Source organism: Hippoglossus hippoglossus, chromosome 7 (genome assembly GCF_009819705.1).
Source record: "Hippoglossus hippoglossus isolate fHipHip1 chromosome 7, fHipHip1.pri, whole genome shotgun sequence".
NCBI lineage: Eukaryota > Metazoa > Chordata > Actinopteri > Pleuronectiformes > Pleuronectidae > Hippoglossus > Hippoglossus hippoglossus.
Genome location: NC_047157.1, coordinates 26,490,606 through 26,508,927, shown reverse-complemented (window position 1 = coordinate 26,508,927; position 18,322 = coordinate 26,490,606). Strand labels below are relative to the sequence as shown.

At 43.9% G+C, this 18,322-nt stretch overlaps 1 protein-coding gene across 1 annotated transcript; it reads right to left on the bottom strand.

Annotated features, from left to right (window-relative positions):
- Window positions 1-1,865: 1,865 nt before the first annotated feature.
- Window positions 1,866-12,173, bottom strand: bcap31 (B cell receptor associated protein 31). Its single transcript, XM_034589970.1, has 8 exons — window positions 12,017-12,173; window positions 10,694-10,786; window positions 9,654-9,754; window positions 9,023-9,167; window positions 6,148-6,283; window positions 2,878-3,004; window positions 2,494-2,594; window positions 1,866-2,395 (listed from the first exon to the last, which is right to left on the bottom strand). Exons 2-8 carry the CDS (start codon window positions 10,783-10,785, stop codon window positions 2,369-2,371), a joined length of 729 nt encoding a protein of 242 aa, XP_034445861.1. The 5' UTR covers window position 10,786; window positions 12,017-12,173; the 3' UTR covers window positions 1,866-2,368.
- Between the last annotated feature and the right edge of the window lie 6,149 nt (window positions 12,174-18,322).

The following is an 18,322-nucleotide window of genomic DNA, read 5'->3' as shown; positions in this document are numbered from 1 at the left end:
GACTGTAAATACAGATATACGATACTGCAGCGCCCAACGTGGAGTCAAACCATCTTGATCGCCCCCTGGTGTCTGGCTACAGTATAGATCATACACCATCCTCCTCCATGTTAGCAGATGAGACATGGACCAAACTAAAAAAATCAAAGTAGATAAATGTTTCTCAAAGATTCTGTCATTTCAAGTTGTTTGGTTTTATACGTATTCGATGAGATAAATGAAATGAGATGCCAGAGTTCATATCCAAGATATTTTGGCCTCATGTCAGGGCAGTGGAGACGCGTCGTCCATCTTTATTTACTGTCTGTGTTTCACATGGGACGTCTCATGCTGCTGAAATGCATTGTGGTTCTTTAGCTCGTGTTTCGAGTTCAGAGAAAGTTCAGAGAAACTTCGCAGAAAAGTCACCAGCCTATAAAATCACGTTTTTGATTATTCATCACTGTGGGGGGGGGGAAAATCACCCTTTTCTCTACAAACTGGAGGAAGTGACCTCGCTACCAAGTCGGCCATGACAGATGACGCTCCCGTTAGCAGGTATACGCAGTTTAAACACAGGTAAATAAGTTTCTTTTTACCCACAGCAAGTAAAGAAGATTGACTGTTTTTTTTTTCTCTGGTGCGTTTTGTTCGCTGTGATTGGCTGTTGTCGTTATAACGATCACGCCCACAGTCAGGCCTTGAAGCAACAGCGTCGCACAACGATGACATCACAAGACAGTCGGCTGCTCTTTAACAAAGGAGAGAGCACAGTGAAGTCATTTTGAAAAACGAAACTCTTACTGAGACGTTTCAGAGACGAGTGAAAGAAACAGAGGAAATTCTGTAATCCAGAGTCGACAGTTTATTTTCTATCAAACGATGACACATGATCCATGAACCTTCACATGAACTTTCACATACAGATCAACCTTTTCACATCAGGTCTCAGGAAACCAGCGGCTGTGAATAAAGACGGACGACGACGAGAAGTTACACATGTGCATGTTCCTGTTTCTGATGAGTTTGGTTTTAATGTCATTATTAACAACTGAGACCCTGTGTCGGCCATCTTTGAAAACAGACGCTGATCATGTTTGGTACGAACCTTTTCACGCAATCGTTCACATTCAGCTGAGCAGACGTTTTCTACATGTGATCAAACTGTCCAATCGTCTTTCGATACAAACACCATGTGATTCTTCCTCCACCAACAGAACAAACATCAAACAAGGTTTTAAAGTTTAAAGTGTGAAACAAAATATCTTGTGTCGTCAGAACACGGCTCCGCCCACACTGACATGTTTTCATTTTAAAACTTCCTGTCCTCAGCGACACACGTCACCTGACCATTCACTGGTCATGTGATGTAAACAGTTGGTTGCTTGGTTACAGAGTGACAGTGGAAAGTGAGAGCAGGGTTTAACGAGGTGGAACTGTTACTGACAGGAAGTGTTGGAAACGCTTTGTATTCACCGCTGGTAGTCGAGTCATGTGACTGACGAGAACCAATCAGGAAGAGAACGTGGGCGTCTTCGTTTACTAAAGTCTCAGTTTCTGTTCAGACTAAAACACAAACCCAGAGTTTTCAAACTAAAACGAGACCAGTTTACACAAGTCTCTGATTCAAAGGCTGGAAAACTCCAGAGTCGTGTGGACGGCAGGCGTAACCATAGCAACAGGGATGAGTTTCAAAACTACAACACATCAGTGTGGGCGGAGCTAGAGCAAAGCAAAGAAAAAAAAAAACTGAGGTTGAACCCACAACAAGAAAAGTAAACACTCAAGAGTCAGAACATGAAAAGTTTCACTCCTTTAAAGAGACGCGGCCTTTGACCCCGTGTTGGTCGTCAGAGCATCGAACTTCGAGACAAGATTCTTCGTCCGAGTTCAGGGAATTTCATTCAAATCAGAAATAAAACGGAAACATTCAGGATAAATTCACAACCCGACATTCACCAGGTGATTTCTGATCCGAGTCTGAAGGTGGTTTCTGTTTGGACACTTTTAACCCAGAATGTGAAAAACAATCGTCTGAGACGCCAGACGAATGTTTTTATAAAACCATTGGAGCTTTTATTTTGGAATGAAACTCGTCCCTTTCAGCAGGAAACAGGGAATGATCAGATCCGATCAGTTATGATCGTTTCAGACGGAGGAACCGTTTGACTGACAGAAAAAAAATCTGTGAACAAGAAACAAAAAGTCCAACAGAAACACGAGTGAAGAGTTTTTTTTATCTTCTGAAAAAGCTCGAACAGTCTAATGAAGCAATCACAGCCAGAGAGGAAGTGACATCACATCGCTGTGCAGGACGTCGAGGTGGAAACAGAAGCTGGGGACGTCGAAGGTGATGAAGATGAAAGAAGCTGGAAACTGTTTCTCCTCCTCAGTCTGACTTCTTGTCGCTGGTCGCCTGAAAGACACGGAACAGGGCGTTAGAAACACTGTGTGTGTGTGTGTGTGTGTGTGTGTGTGTGTGTGTGTGTGTGTGTGTGTGTGTGTGTGTGTTACCAGCAGCTTGCTGTGCTCCTCCAGCAGTCTGTCGTATTCCACCGTCAGGTTCTCCGCCTGTTTCTTCATCGCTCGAACGTCACTGTCCGACTTCTGCAGAGCTGGAAACAAATGACAGCGAAGTTCAGAGATGACGCACACACACACACACACGCACACACACACACACGCACGCACACGCACACACACACACACACACACACGCACGTTTGTACTTCTAGCTCCGTGAGGACACTCATTGAGATAAAACATCCCGAGCCCAACACCCTAAAACAAAGTTCCAACCCTCAAACAGAACTTTTAAAAAGTGAGGACTGGTCAAAATGTCCTCACTCTGTCGGGTCTAAACGTAAGTACAGGAATCTCTCTCTCCCTCCCCCTCACCTTTCTTGCAGGCGTCTCGCTCCTCCTTCAGAGTCTTCACCTCCTCTTTCAGATTCTTGTTCTCCTCCTGTGGTCCTGCTCCCTTCTTCCCGGCCTCCGGCACATCGATACCAGCATTACGCAGTTTCTGTGAGACAGAAAAAAACCGAATTAAAACAGGAAAAAGGAAACTGACGAAAAAACACTTGATAAAGATCACGTGTGTGTGTGTGTGTGTGTGTGTGTGTGTGTGTGTGTGTCATAGGAAACACCTGAGGACAAACTAAAGACAGTTACAGACAAAAGTTTTGTTCCCAAAAAAAGACATTTATAGTTTGTGGTTGAAGCTGAGGTTAGACCCCAAAGGTGACCTAGGACAACCTGTGTGTGTGTGTGTGCGCGTTTGTGTGTGTGTGTGTGTGTGTGCATGCACACATTTGTGTGTGTGTGTGTGTGTGTGTGTGTGTGTGTGTGTGTGTGTGTGTGTGTGTGTGTGTGTGTGCGCGCGCAGCTGTGGTGAAGAGGGAGCGCTTGTTATTAACACCTGTTTGTGTCAGTGTCACTACAGCTGTCTTCAGACATGAACTCTGGAAAATGTCCTGTAGTTGGTGTTTGTGGAGCAGCAGCAGGTTGTTGGGTCCGACTCGTTCACAACAACAGGAACATCCAGGCGAGGGGCGGAGCCTGTAGAGCAGCAGGGGCGGAGCCTGTAGACAGCAGGAGGCCGGACATGACGTATAAACTCTGCTGTGGAAAGATCAGTGTTGTTGTTCACAGCTCATCCACACCGGCGTCGGCCCTCATCACCAAAAGATCTGGAATCTCCTCGTCTTTCCCAGTTGACGTCTTCGTCTTCTACGTGTACGGCTCCTCTTCTTCATCCTGAGATATTTGTGTTCTTCCAGTTTCACGTCCGTCACGTGTTAGAAACCTCGTCAACATGTCCACTCGCTCACTGGGAAGCTTCCACACATTTTACATAAAAAGTTTCTAAAATTGTCCAGAATAACCGAGTCGAACATTTGTTCTCACGTATAGAACCTCCAGAACATTTCAGGAAAATGTCCGGACCTCAGTTCATGTCTGAAAACAGCTCATGAGAAGATACAGGAGACGTCTCTAAGAAGCTAAGCTAACAAACAGAATATGAAGAAATGAATGATGCATTAATACTCTTAGATGGTAAAGTACTTCAAGTAAAGTACACGAAATTGAAACGGTCAATAAAATGTGGTACATTAAAATCAACCATATCCAACCATGAAATGCAGCAGCGACTTTCCCATAGGAAAAATAAATACTCAAGTAAAAAATAGTTACTTTATATTTGTACTTAAGTCCAGTACTTGAGTAAATGTACTGAGATGTTTAAGAATAAAAGACGTGAGGAGCCGGAGCTGTGAAGTGTCGTGGTTCAGCGGGACAGAGTCAAACAGCTGCGGAGCTTCAGGCCTTTAACTTGACGCTCGGCCATAAAAACTGATTTTACTGCTGCGTGAACCGAACCCGGCGACACAAGGTCTCAGATTCACGGAGCTTCACCGACACGTCCGAGCGTAAAACATCAACTCGGATCCCAGCCACAGAAACCAAACGCTTTAATACATCATTAAAAAAAGTCTCCAGAGCCAATCAGAGCAAACTGAGTCTGTATCTGTCGCGTTTGACGGAGCTCAACACAGAAAACAGAACGGTTCCTGCTGAACTGTTCTCACTAAACACTTTGAGATGGAGTTAAAACAACACATAGATAAATTAATTTGTTATCAACCCCCCCCAAGGTCTTTTATTTTGTTAAGTGGAACAAAGCAGAGACGTGTCGTCCATCTTTGTTTAGAGTCTGTTCCCTGAGCTTGAAAGTAGCTAATGTTGCAACAGTAGACGCAGAACAAGCTGGTGATGCAAGTGGGAAATCCACCACAGACCAGAGCATCTCGTTTCGACCTTAACGGGCTAAAGGCCCAAGGACACGGCTACAGTCAGTCAACAGCAGTTAGCAGTTAGCTTCTAGCAGCTAGCTTCCAGCAGTTAGCAGAAAGTCAAAGCTAACGTGGTCTTTTCACTGGTTTTATTCACTGTGACAAACCAGCAACTTCCAGTCACCATTTAAACAAACCAAACTCTCTCTCTGTCTGATGCTAACACGCTATTACAAAATGTCATGTAAATAACAACATGTCAGAGGCAGCAGGTGTCTGAGGAACACACACGTCGCCTTCAGTTACTGCAACTGTAGTGAAATTACACGGCTATCAGTCACATCACGTGTTCCTGCAGCTCCTCCACTTGCACATGACCTTCCAGACAGACACACACAGACACACACAGACACACACAGCTATGTGAAGATGATGTTCTAAGACTCCTCAGAAAACTCATTGTACATGAGTGTAAATAAAGATGACGACACGTTTCCACTTCCTACTTTTGGACAAAAATGAAGCTAAATATACAAACGCTGCCATCTTGTGATCTTAACGTCAGTAGCAGCGCAGTAGTGATCGAGGAGTGGAGCCACGGTATCAAGGTCTCGACCATTCGTATACTCGACCAATCATGAGACAGTCTCAGCTTCCGATCATGACAATAGTCACAAACCTGCAGGCCAACTGGTTCCCCCCCCCCCCGGGGCGAGGCAGCGGAGGACGCACCCCATGTCCAGTGTTTTATGGAGGTTCGAACAAATTGCGTCTCACATCAAATTCATTGGAACTTGAGTTTTGGAAAGAGTGACGCTGTCCTGCAGTTTGAGACGTTCACTCGTCATTAATCAACTCGACACTTAACCTGATGTGTGATGAACCTGTGATAAATGTGTGTATTTTAAAAGTCGTTCTCTCAGATAAAAGTCTCAGTGTGAAACTGAACAAACAGCAGATCAGTTTAAAACAAAAATATTTCAATTCAAATTAATTCAATCTGCTGCCAAAACTCCTAGAAACACAAAACATCTTCCTGGAAGCTGAACCACGGGTAATCAACATGCTGCAGGAGTGCAAGTGTGTGTGTGTGTGTATGTGTGTGAATGCTTGTCATATGCACATGAAGCAATTTCTTCTTTTAGCAGCGGAGGACTTGGTGATCTCTTCACCCCGAACAAACCCCGGTCAGATTACCACAGAGTGTGTGTGTCACATTGTGAATGAGAGCGTTGTGTTCCTGTGTGAATATCCCCAGTGTTTACTTGCGGTTTAGCTAAGCAGCTGTAGATTAGTGCTGCCCCCAACTGGTGAGTGTCTTATACTGAAAGTTACACAATGAAACGTGCACGCAGGCATGTGTATGTGTCACCTCTTGCAGTTCTTCATTCTCCTCCATGTATTTCTTCGCGGCGTTGCTGGCACCCTCCGCCTGCTTCTTGAAGGCTTCGTTGGAGGCCATGAGAGAAGCCTGCTGGGAGAGCAGAGTGGCCAGACGACGCAGTAACCTGCAACACACACACACACACACACACACACACACACACACACACACACACACACACACACACACACACACACACACACACACACACACACACACACACACACACACACACACACACACACACACACACACACACACACACACACACACAACGGGTCAGTGCGTTCGCTGACACCGACGGGTGCAACGAGATATTTTAGCTTCACCTTTTGTACGATGGGGAAAAAGTGAAGATTTATCATCAATCTGTTCTATACAGTCACTGATGGTCTGTATATACACAGTCAATAATCTTCTTCATATACAGTTAATCGTACAGAACCAGTAGCACTTTGACACCTGCTTGACAAAAACCCCACAAAAACCACCCGAGACCTGAAACTAACTGAAGCTGTTTCACGTGTGTACGTGTGTACGTGTGTGTGTGTGTGTGTGTGTGTCTCTCTCTCTCTACAGTGAATCAGACCATCTGTTGTAAAGGCTTCAACAAATCACACACACACACAACCTAATATAGCCATTCACCACAGTAAAGTTACCATGTGACACTTGGATTCACACACAGACAGAGATACCCCTGACATTTCCCTGCTGGACGTGTGTGGCGCTGACAGACAGTGATGTAATGCTGGTTCAGGTCGGGGGAGGGCAGAGCTGTAGGGGGCAGATGTACAGAATAACTGCCCCCATTCCCATAAGCAACCTCTCAGTGAATTTAACCATGTGACCCTGAAGGGCACACAGAGACCGCTGAGAATAATCAATCATAAGAAACACGTCAGAAATGTCGTCTGAGATCAGTGAAGAAAGACGAGCAGAGTCTGGAGGATGAAGGACGCAGTGTTAAGTGCGGTGGTCGTACGGGGGCACGTCGGGTGTGATGCAATCAGCAGCGATGTGTTTATGAACCCTGCCGTGACACAATGGAGTCTAAAGTTCGGTGCCTGGTGTTCACACCAGCTTCAGATGGAAAAAGCAGAAACTGAGATCGCACACAGCCGAGGTGAAGCGGGAGCAGAGGCCGACATCTCTGAGACGCGCTGAAAACAGTTTGACCAATCACAACAGACTGCGCCAGTGGGCCAATCAGAGCAGACTGGGCTATACAGGAGGGGGGGGGGGGGGGGTTAAAGAGACAGGAGCTAAAACCAAGTGTTTGAGACAGAGGCTGAAAAGAGGAGCTGCAGCAGTGGACAGTCTGAGGAAAGTGATTTCCTGAACATTAGAACATTTAAACATTTGCAAATAATAACACTAATTAAAATTAAGACCCTAAATATGAGCAGAATATGTTTCCTTTCATTTATTGGCTTAAATATAAGACTATCATTGATGTGTGAGCTCAATGCTCAGAGGAAGAAATCCTCAGGCTGCTGTTCTGAAGGTTCCTCTCAACATCAGACGTCTGTGGATCAGTTTCCAGAAACAACCTTTAGTTTATTAGATCAAGTCTGTGGGAGATTATGCTCTCAGATCCAAATATGGCCGTCAGTTAGCGAGCCAATCAGCGGCCAGCACTTCAGACTTTCCACAAACTCGTGCTACATATTTCCTTCGTGGCCGAGGCTGGAAATTCCTGAGTCACAGTCGGGCTCGGTCTAAACGCTGGAGTGCTGCAGCAGCTGCTTCATCACATGCTGCCGTGAGTCAGAGCAGCTGCTGCTGAACGACGCACAGAGACGGACGCCGAGCAGCAGCATCGCCGGCTGCTGACGCCACCTACAGGCGGCGAACTGCCACCGGTTCCATTCAGTCACGGGTCAAGTAGCCAATTTATCAATGACCGATCCTTGAGATGAAAAGATATAAAACCCTGTTGTTGTTGGGACGTTAAGTTTATCTTCTGATTCAATGCGTATTATATAACGATTTGCTTTTTTGAGGGAAAGTTGAATCACACACTTCTGCAGACTTTGCACATCACGAGTCATAATTCCAAAATGTCTTAAAGTCGTGTAAATGAAAATTCGGTCGTTAGGGTTAACACTAAAGGGGTCAAAGGTCATTCGCTGATAGAGACGTCTTCTAACTGTTAGTTCAGTAAAGTTCTGTTGGAATAAAATTAATCAAAATAGAACCACTGGTGCTTTTATTCTGAAACCCGCGGCTCGTCTAAGGCAGGAAGTTGTTCAGCTCAATAAACCACAACTTTAGTTTCTGTCATTTATTCCAGAACGATTCCTTCGGTTCAAGATTCTCAGATGTGAAGATTCTGTGTTTTACCAAAGGTCACGAAGCTCCAGTTCTCATCGGACCTTTAACTTTATGATAAGACGTTTAAATCAGTGTTTTCTGATCGATCTCGATTCAAACAGCTCAGACTCTAAACTTCAGGTAAAACTTAGATAACTCAGTAACCTCAGGGTTCACCCGACAACAGGCCTCGTCCAATAACAACACACGTGTCACAGAACTCAGCAGCCAATCATATTTAAAGCATGTTTGACCCTGTGTGAGCAGCCAGCCAATCAAAGACCGGGAGAGATATTCATACTTCGGAGTCCAATCAGGACGAAGCTGGAGGATTTACAGTAACCATCACTGGAAACACACAAACACACACAAACACACACAGTGACATGCAGACTGATCTAAATGCAGAGGAATTTTACAGTAGGACGGAAGGAATGAGCAGCTGTGTGTGTGAGATGTATTTGTGTTCAGTCTGTGTGTTATAATGCTTGTGTCTGTGTGTCTTATAGTGTGTGTCTTACAGTGTGTGTCTGTGTGTGTGTCTTACAGGCACAGCAGCAGGGCGAAGCCGGCGATGTACTCGTTCCTCTGAGCTCTGAACAGTTTCATGTGAATGTGTTCGATGGCGTTCGGGTTGTTGGTCAGGTCCACCTTCTCCGGCACACTGTACTTCCGGACCTCACGAAACGCGTCTGCACAGACACAGACACACACAATATATCAATCCCACAATGCAACAGATGAAGGAAACAATGATAGGAAAGTAAACCTTTTAATAACCAGCTGTTTTTCTGACTCTGGAGTTTTCACATATTTATTTCCTGTGGAACGAGGAGATGATGCCGAGTGTCGTCTTTTAAATTCATTCTGAAAATGAATTTTTACTGAAAAATCTTTCCTGATTTTTTTTGCTTATTGTGAAGTACTTTGAGTCATAGAAGTTTATTATTGAGTTTAGGCTGTTTTTTTTTATTGATACTAATGTGACTTGTTTTAATTGAACAACAGAAAATGACCCGAGCACTGATGATGTACCCGTTTATTCTCTATTATCAATAGAATCCAACCGATGCTGATATTAAAGAGTAGACTAACTCCAGTTTGGTTGTTGTCTGAAACAACAGGTTCAACACATCACAGGTTGTCAGTCGTTCTGAGCGAACTACACACGTGCGTACCGATGAGCAGGAAGACGAGGATGGCGATGGCCACCATGAACGACGTGTTTCCATACAGAGCGATGGTCTGTACGATACGAGACTTGAAGATCTTACTCCACCTGCAGGATCACAAACATCAGAGCAGTGAAGAACGTAATGAAACACGGTTAAAAATAAACAAACACACAATAGAGAACCTGGAGCTTTGCCTCCATCTAGTGGACAAACAGAAACACACAGTGCTGCACTGACAAGAACATGTGAACATGATGGAGCTGCAGTGACTGAGATAATTAGTAGATTCGTCATTTTCTTTGTTATCTGTTAAAGCTTCAGACGTTAGGATTCACTGCTCGTCTTCGTCACATCTGTCGGTCAATAAATCTGAGGACGAATCAGCAGATTAATCGATGTTGAAAATCATCAGGTTCATTACGTGTTAAAAGCTTCTGTCATCCACCAGCAGCTGTGACATCACATCTGCTGTCGATCTCGTGACCAGCGAAAAAACGGTTGTTTGCTCATAGGCTTGTAAACGAGGAAGTGAATGTTCTGTGGTTAAAGAGCTTCGGTCTGAAAACCTCACTTCAGCTGTTCACAGAATCGATCCCGGTCAACAGACTGAGGTCAGTTGATCAGTGAAGTCTGTGTTGAGTTAATCAGATTCAAGTCAGGAGTTCTGATGACTGTAATGTGATCCCACTCACAGAGCTGCTCAGTGTGTAAATCAATCAGCTTCTTCAGCTGTGACACACACACACATCTCTCTATACATGTGAGGACACTCATTGACATAATGCATTCACACACACACATTATTTTTATGACGCTAAAATGAAAAAACAAACCTAATTCAGTTTAAGCAGTTTTTGTAAACATGATTAATTCTGAGATAACATTCAGTCCTCACAACCGCAGCAATAAAATTTAATTTAATTTAAAATAATAGATCAAAATCTAATTTAACCCCCCCCCCTGTCAGAGATCTCCCAGCAGCCTCTCTGGTGATGTCCAGTGACTGCACAGTTTGAGAGCAGGGGGCGCCAGCGAGCACTGACCTCTTGGGGGAGATGAAGGGGATGCAGAGCAGCAGAACGAAGAAGACCTCTGCGTAGAGGAAGGTGGCCACCGCCGTCCACTGAAGACTCATCCTGAACAAACAGACACAGGAAAAAGACCAGAAACCTTAGATGAATTCGTGGCTGAGGCTGGAAGCGATGGACAAGTGGAGGACCGTGCGAGGACACTTTGTTCGAGCCCACAGGACGTCCACAAGCAAGCAGAATGACAACACGGCTGAGGTGGCTCAAAGCTGTGCTGCCCTCTAGTGGACGTCCTGTTTGACATCGATGCTAACGACGATGTTTACACTGTGCGAAACGTTTCCATTCTTATGTAAAAGCAGAATTAAACCAACATGGCAGTGGAGCGTCACTGGTCGTGTGAGAACATTTAACTCCTGATTCCGGGGTTTTCTACGTTGATTGTGCAGCTGAGTGGTGTTAAAGAAAGAACGCGAGTTTCTTACGCAACCTCGTGCGAAGAATAAACGTGAAATTAGATTAAAAAGAGGAAGAGAGTGAGACTGAGAAAGAACAAACGGTGACTCAGCAGAATGAGTCTACGTGTTAATCTGGATTAAGTGTGGATGTGTTATTGAAATCCATCTCAGTTTTTATGTAATCTTGATAAAACAAACACACTAACACACTTGGCAGAGGTCATTATTTTGATTACTTATATTAATAAAATAACAGATTTTTGACTCTACAACTTTCTGACACTGTTTAACAGGAAACCGAGAAGTGACCTTTGACCCTGTGGATGATCTGCTCTTCAAAATGTTTACCCTTTGTGTTTAAATTAACAATTATATATGTAGAATTATTTTAATATCTATTGTTGTTATGAATATCGAACTACAGCTAATTTCAGGGGTGTGTCCGCTGACTTTTTCCTTTTCAAATTAAACTTGTGAAGTCAGAGAATAAACTAATTCCTGGAAGCGACACACCCACTGACAACTAGTTACAATCTGCTTCCTTCAGTGGAACTGCTGGAATGTGGGTGCTGTATATTTGCTGGGAACCAGTGATCTGAGCTAATTAGCAAACATCAGACACAAGCGTCACTTGTAATAAGAACAGGGTGGATCGAGGCCCTGTCTATTTGCTGGAACGTCACAACATCCCCTCGCTAACACACGCTGATGTTTGCCGGGCTGCGTCTATGTGCTGGACCTGGAGAATCTCCCGGTCTCAGACTAAACCCGAACCAGCCGCTGCTCGACACACGTCATGCTAGCAGCAGTTAGCGGGTTAGCTGGAGCGGGCTGTGGCGAGGCGAGACCCCGGGTCGTGGGTCGACGGGTTCGGACTCACCTGAGAAACTCTGCGGCCTCAGACTCGGAGGGAATCGGGAGAAAACTTCAACTCGCGCGGTGTCACTTCAGTTAGCTCGTTAGCTTAGCGGCTGCTTATAAACACGTCCGGCTTCCGGTGTTTACTGCCACCTCATCCCAATCCCGACACGTGATTGGACACAGCGAGGCGGGGCTGTGACGTAGAGGTCCCTATGTCACAGAATTGAAATGAAGCTTTATTGACACGGACATTAACAGAGTTTGATTTAAAATACAAAATATAATAAATCAATAAATAAATTAAATATCAAATGAAAAAACTTTTATCTGTGTGAAATACCAATCAACACAAATAGTAATAATATAATAATAACAACTTTAATCATCATCATAATCATAATGGTGGAGACAGAACATTCTATTCTATTCTATAATAAATATTCTATTATTAGGCATAAAGATTATGTAAATATAAGTCATAGATTTATGACTAAAATAATGAAATAATGAAATTAGTTTGGAAAAGAAATCCCGCTCGATCTGTATATGTTATCTATCTATCGCAGTTCCCTCAGATGGCCAGCAGAGGGAGACACTGTCTGCGGTAAACTTGTTGGTGGAGAGATTGAACGAAAAAGACATCTCACTCTGACTGTTTTTCCACAGACCAAACCTGTCTTCTATCTGTCGGTTCTTCTTCACAAAATAAATATTGGCTCCTGTTCCCTCTGTTGATCAGACTTGATTCCTGAGGAGAACAGGTTGTTACATCCTGGGAGCAGCAACTAGAAATTAAATATCGTCTGTGATGTTATGTAAATATAACGAGAACAAACAGGTTCATTCCGTCCTGCACACACTCTACCTGTGTGTGTGTGTGTGTGTGTGTGTCTGTGTGTGTGTGTGTGTGTTCAGTTTTCATAACTTGACTTAAATATGGAAATTCAGTTGTTTAGGACAAAATAAAAACAACAAAAAAAACATCATAAAACGTTCTTCTAGAAAAATAAAAAATTAGCTGAAAACTTTAACCTTGGCTAAGATGGAGAATGCAGGGTGTATTACGTATACTGCAGCCAGCCACCAGGGGGCGATCAGGACGCTTTGGCTTCACTTTTGGGAGCTGTCATGTCGTCCATCTTTATTCACAGTCTGTGGTTTTAATGACGAGACTGTTTTTCTTGCAGTGACAACATTTTGTTTTGTTGGAACCCGACGAGCAGACGATCGCTGTGGTTAACATGAAAACAGTAAAAGACGTTTTCTACTGTTTGACTGGAGGCTGCAGCTCAGAGGTTTTTACCCGTATGTAATAAAAATGTCACCTGCAGGCCACCGTAGGTTCTCCTACATGCTAAGAAAGGAGCGGTGAGGTGGGCTCAGCTTGTTGCAGTCTGCACCTTCACCACTAGAGGCCACTAGATCATCCACACTGATCCTGTAAAACATCGTCTGGCTGTAATGGAGTTAGCAGCCTATAGAGGGCGCTGACAGCACTTTGCTCTCAGTGTAGTTGAGGTTTGTGTTTGATCGACTGACCCCCGACACAATGAAGACTTTCAGTTTTCACTGTCGGCCATGTTTGACTGTCGTCTGTTCAACAACCAGATTCAGACTCATCGATCATCTGCTACATTAAACCAGACTGAGTGTGTGTGTGTGTGTGAGCGTGTGTGTGTGTGTGTGTGTGTGTGTGTATATGTGTGTGTGTGTGTGTGTGTGTGTGTTATCAGTGCTGTGCAGCCCCCTGATCCTGGCAGAGCTGAGTCGGTTCATGCAGGGGGTAATGTGTCCTTCTGCTGGTGTGTGTGCGAGTGTTTGTGTGTGCACGTGTGTATGTGTGTTTGAGTCATGGTGCATGGATAAAGCGATTAGGGAAATACACCCATGAGGAGAAAGAAAGAAAGAAAGAAAGAAAGACTGGAGGAGAGAAAGATGGAGGAGCTAGGAAAGGAAAGGACGGAGGCTGACGGACAGATGAAAGATCTGAGTGGATGAAATAAAAAGAGATAGAGGAACGAGAGGTGATGATGATGATGGGATGAAGAAGAGTCTCAGCCGTGTGTGTCTGTGTGTGTGTGTTTGTGTGTGGTCTGGGTATTACTCACACAGTCACACACTGTAAATGTCCGTCCTTATATTAAAGTGCATTTAACTGAATCTAAACTCAAGACAGAGTTTGGTTCCATGTTTGGCCCCAAAGGCCCAAAACGCTGCTGATCATCATGGAGGCAACGTGCAGCTTCATCGACAGGAGATCAACTATCTGATCTGTTTCCTCTGCAGAGACGTGTTTTCTAAAATCCTCCATTAAACATCCAGCTGCCACCTGGAGCTCCGATTGGTTCATTACATGTAACACGACTCTTGAAGAGACTCATAGGTCCAGAGACGTGTTTCCACTGTAAATAAAGACGGACGACGCGTCTCCACTTCTTCCCCCTGAAGCTAAAATGTCTCAGATACAAACTCTGGCATCTTATTGTGAAGTAGAACCACCAGTTCACGAGCTCGACCAATCACGAGTCAGTTATTTATCATCAGCACTGGCAGGAAATGTCAATTGTGTGAGAGTAAAATCTGTTTGACGTTTTAATTTAGAGACATCGATTATTTTTAAATTGCAGGTGCAGACATGAATAGATGTTACACTGTGTTGTGTTGTAGGTCTGTGTTGTTGCTGTGGGTCAGTGTTGTGTTCTAGGTTTGTGTTGTGGGTCAGTGTTGTGTTGTAGGTCTGTGTTGTGTTGTAGATCTGTGTTGTTGCTGTGTGTCAGTGTTGTGTTGTAGGTTTGTGTTGTGGGTCAGTGTTGTGTTGTAGGTCTGTGTTGTTGCTGTGGGTCAGTGTTGTGTTGTGTTGTGGGTCAGTGTTGTGTTGTAGATCTGTGTTGTTGCTGTGTGTCAGTGTTGTGTTGTAGGTTTGTGTTGTGGGTCAGTGTTGTGTTGTAGGTCTGTGTTGTTGCTGTGGGTCAGTGTTGTGTTGTGTTGTGGGTCAGTGTTGTGTTGTAGATCTGTGTTGTTGCTGTGGGTCAGTGTTGTGTTGTGTTGTGGGTCAGTGTTGTGTTGTAGATCTGTGTTGTTGCTGTGGGTCAGTGTTGTGTTGTGTTGTGGGTCAGTGTTGTGTTGTAGGTCTGTGTTGTTGCTGTGGGTCAGTGTTGTGTTGCGTTGTGGGTCAGTGTTGTGTTGTAGATCTGTGTTGTTGCTGTGTGTCAGTGTTGTGTTGTAGGTTTGTGTTGTGGGTCAGTGTTGTGTTGTAGGTCTGTGTTGTTGCTGTGGGTCAGTGTTGTGTTGTGTTGTGGGTCAGTGTTGTGTTGTAGGTCTGTGTTGTTGCTGTGGATCAGTGTTGTGTTGTGTTGTGGGTCAGTGTTGTGTTGTAGGTTTGTGTTGTGTTGTGGGTCAGTGTTGTGTTGTAGGTCTGTGTTGTTGCTGTGGGTCAGTGTTGTGTTGTAGGTCTGTGTTGTTGCTGTGGGTCAGTGTTGTGTTGTAGGTTTGTGTTGTGTTGTTGGTCAGTGGAGTGAAGCACGAAACCGTCAGACACATTAAATCATTTTCAATCTGCTGCTGTGTGAAATAAATATGAATCTTGTGTCGGAGCAGATTATTTAAAAAGACGACCAGACTTCATTCATTAAACATGACTCACGCCATCATGTGACCGGCTGACACCCAATCATAAATGATGCAAAAGCTGCCGGGGTGTTGCTAGGCGGTTTAACCCCGGCGTCCTCCCTGGGACCGCCTCCAGCCTCCGTGGGGGTTCAGGGTAAAAACAGTCAAAACCAGGAGGCTGGAGACGCAGAGAAAGAATTTTCAGTGACATTAAAATATTATAAATAAATAAAAATCCCTCTAATGTCTGTGTTTTAATTATACAGCAGTAAGACCCCGCCCCCTTGAGAATTACGACTGTTGGCAGATATGAATGACTCGATTACATTATCATCGTCTGTAATTGAGTCAACGTGAAGCAGGGTCATTGGTTAACTGACTTCTGTTCTGCAGTTTACTGTAAACTGGATTAGACTGAAGTCTGTTTTCCGTCAGTGTCCACAACCCCCCCCCGGGGTCATTATAATAATGTTTTATGTGTAATGCATTTTAATTGGCAACTTTTTAAATCAAGTAGTTTGTTATGAAAACGAGGCCATTTAGAAACATCTCGTTCAGTTTGTCGAGCGAAGAGATGAATCAGAATATTAATGTTTTTTATGTGTCGCTCTCTACAACTTTAGAAATGTAATAGAAACCTGACTCTTCATCTTCACTATGTTTTCAAACAGGTAATAATGTGAAACTAAAGTTAGATAAACCTTCTACCAATCACCAGCTTTGACTGAGCTAACTTAGCTAACTTCACTTGTAAAGCTAATAACTTATTGCTAATGTTAGATTAACCTTAATCCTGACCACACGCTTTGATTTAGCTAATTTAGCGAGTAAATCTAATTCTGTGTTGCTAACGTGAGAGAAACCTTGGTCCGGATCACCAGCTCAGACTGAGCTTGCTTAGCTAACTCCAGCCGTTGAAATTCATGGACTGATTCGTCTTTGTGCTCCAACTGTGACCTCGACATGACGCCCATCGCCGCTGAGAACAGTACAACCACACTGACAGAAAAAGGAAAAGAAGAAGAAACCTGTAACCTGCAACATGATAATTCTCTACCACCGATGGTTTATCTTATTCCCTCGTAAAGCTCCAGACAAACGGCCATCAGAGGTTGTTTATGGAGAAATTTACAGTAAAATAAAGCATCAGCTCTCAGCAGCTTCAGTCTCACAGGTTTCAGTGTCAGAAACCTGGAGAAATACAGTTCTGATCCTCGGAGGGAAGAGAAATAATGTTCAGTCAGATTTGATCAGAGCAGGTTTGAATTATTAGAGCAGGTGAAAACATGAAAACCCTGTTAAAGAGACTAGAGACGTGTCCGAAGGAGACGAGGTCAGAAACTCTGAGTGGAAAAGACGACATGTATTAATGATGAGAGAGCTGAGTGGACACACACACACACACACAGACACACACACACACTCTCACACACACACACACACACACACACACACACACACACACACACACACAGTGTAATAGAATATTCTATGTTGGTACAGTGGCTGCCTCCATCCTCTACTGTATGACCTCACCACTGCTCTGTATCACTGTGCGATGATGTCACCTCCTCTGTCAGATATGATCTCAGTCATGTTTCCAAATTCTTCATGAAACACAAACGTTTTAGTCCAACAGAGAATAATGAACAAAAAAATCCTGTTATAACGGATCTGTTATAATTTATCTGTTATAACTAATATCTTTATTAAATCCTATCTGAGTTGTACATGTTGAATGCAGAGTAACTGTAAAACTAAATATTGTAATAATACAACACATCTTCCTGTGGAGTCCCTCAAGGTTCTATACCGAGTCCTTTGTGATTCTTTGTCTGAAAATGTTCCCACAAACATATAACCACACGAATAAAACATTGTTTTCAGTTTTTATAATTGTTTGCTGTTCTTTTCCCTCCAGGAACCTGTGCTGCTCTCAAACACGCCTGTTTATCTGAAATGAGAAAATATAAATACATACAAATTAGCATCATCACTTTTCCGCAGTATGATGCAAATATGTCCAAACTGCAGATGATGGAATTCATTGTGTGGGGACATATCTGCAGTGTGGTGAAAACTTTGTGTCATAAACTGTCAGGTCTGAATATTTGTTTTCACTTTGTGTGTCAATCAAATGATGTCACTTGTTGTTTTCAGCATCAGTGAGCTGTGGTTTTATCAGCTCCGACAGCAACAATAAAACAACACGGACCCACAATGAGGTGAAGAAACGACGTGAAGAAGGCGTGTGTGTGTGTGTGTGAGAGAGTGTGTGTGTGTGTGTGAGAGAGTGTGTGTGTGAGTCTGGGACAGCTGCCCATAAAGTCTCATTAATTTGGTGGCAGCAGGCCCACTGGACTACAGACAGGGAGCTGAACCTTCTGCTGATTAAGCTGTGTTCAAACACCCGCAGACAAAACTGTTCCACTGTGTTTTTCAGGTTGGCTCGAATCACTTTGTTTGTATGTGCATGTGGATTCTTGTATCAGTGTTTTTGTGGGGACCCGGAGCAGCAGACCTACATTGTGAGGACGTTCTGGTCGGTCTGGTGGTGTCACACCGACCAGAACGTCCTGTCGGTCAGAGACAAACCGGTCATTTAACATTCAATACTTTATGAAGAGAAAAGATGAAGGAGCTAATTATCAGCTGTCCAATAAGAAATGAGCTGAGAGGCGGGGTCAGATCGTGTGTGTCACAGAGACAAACAACC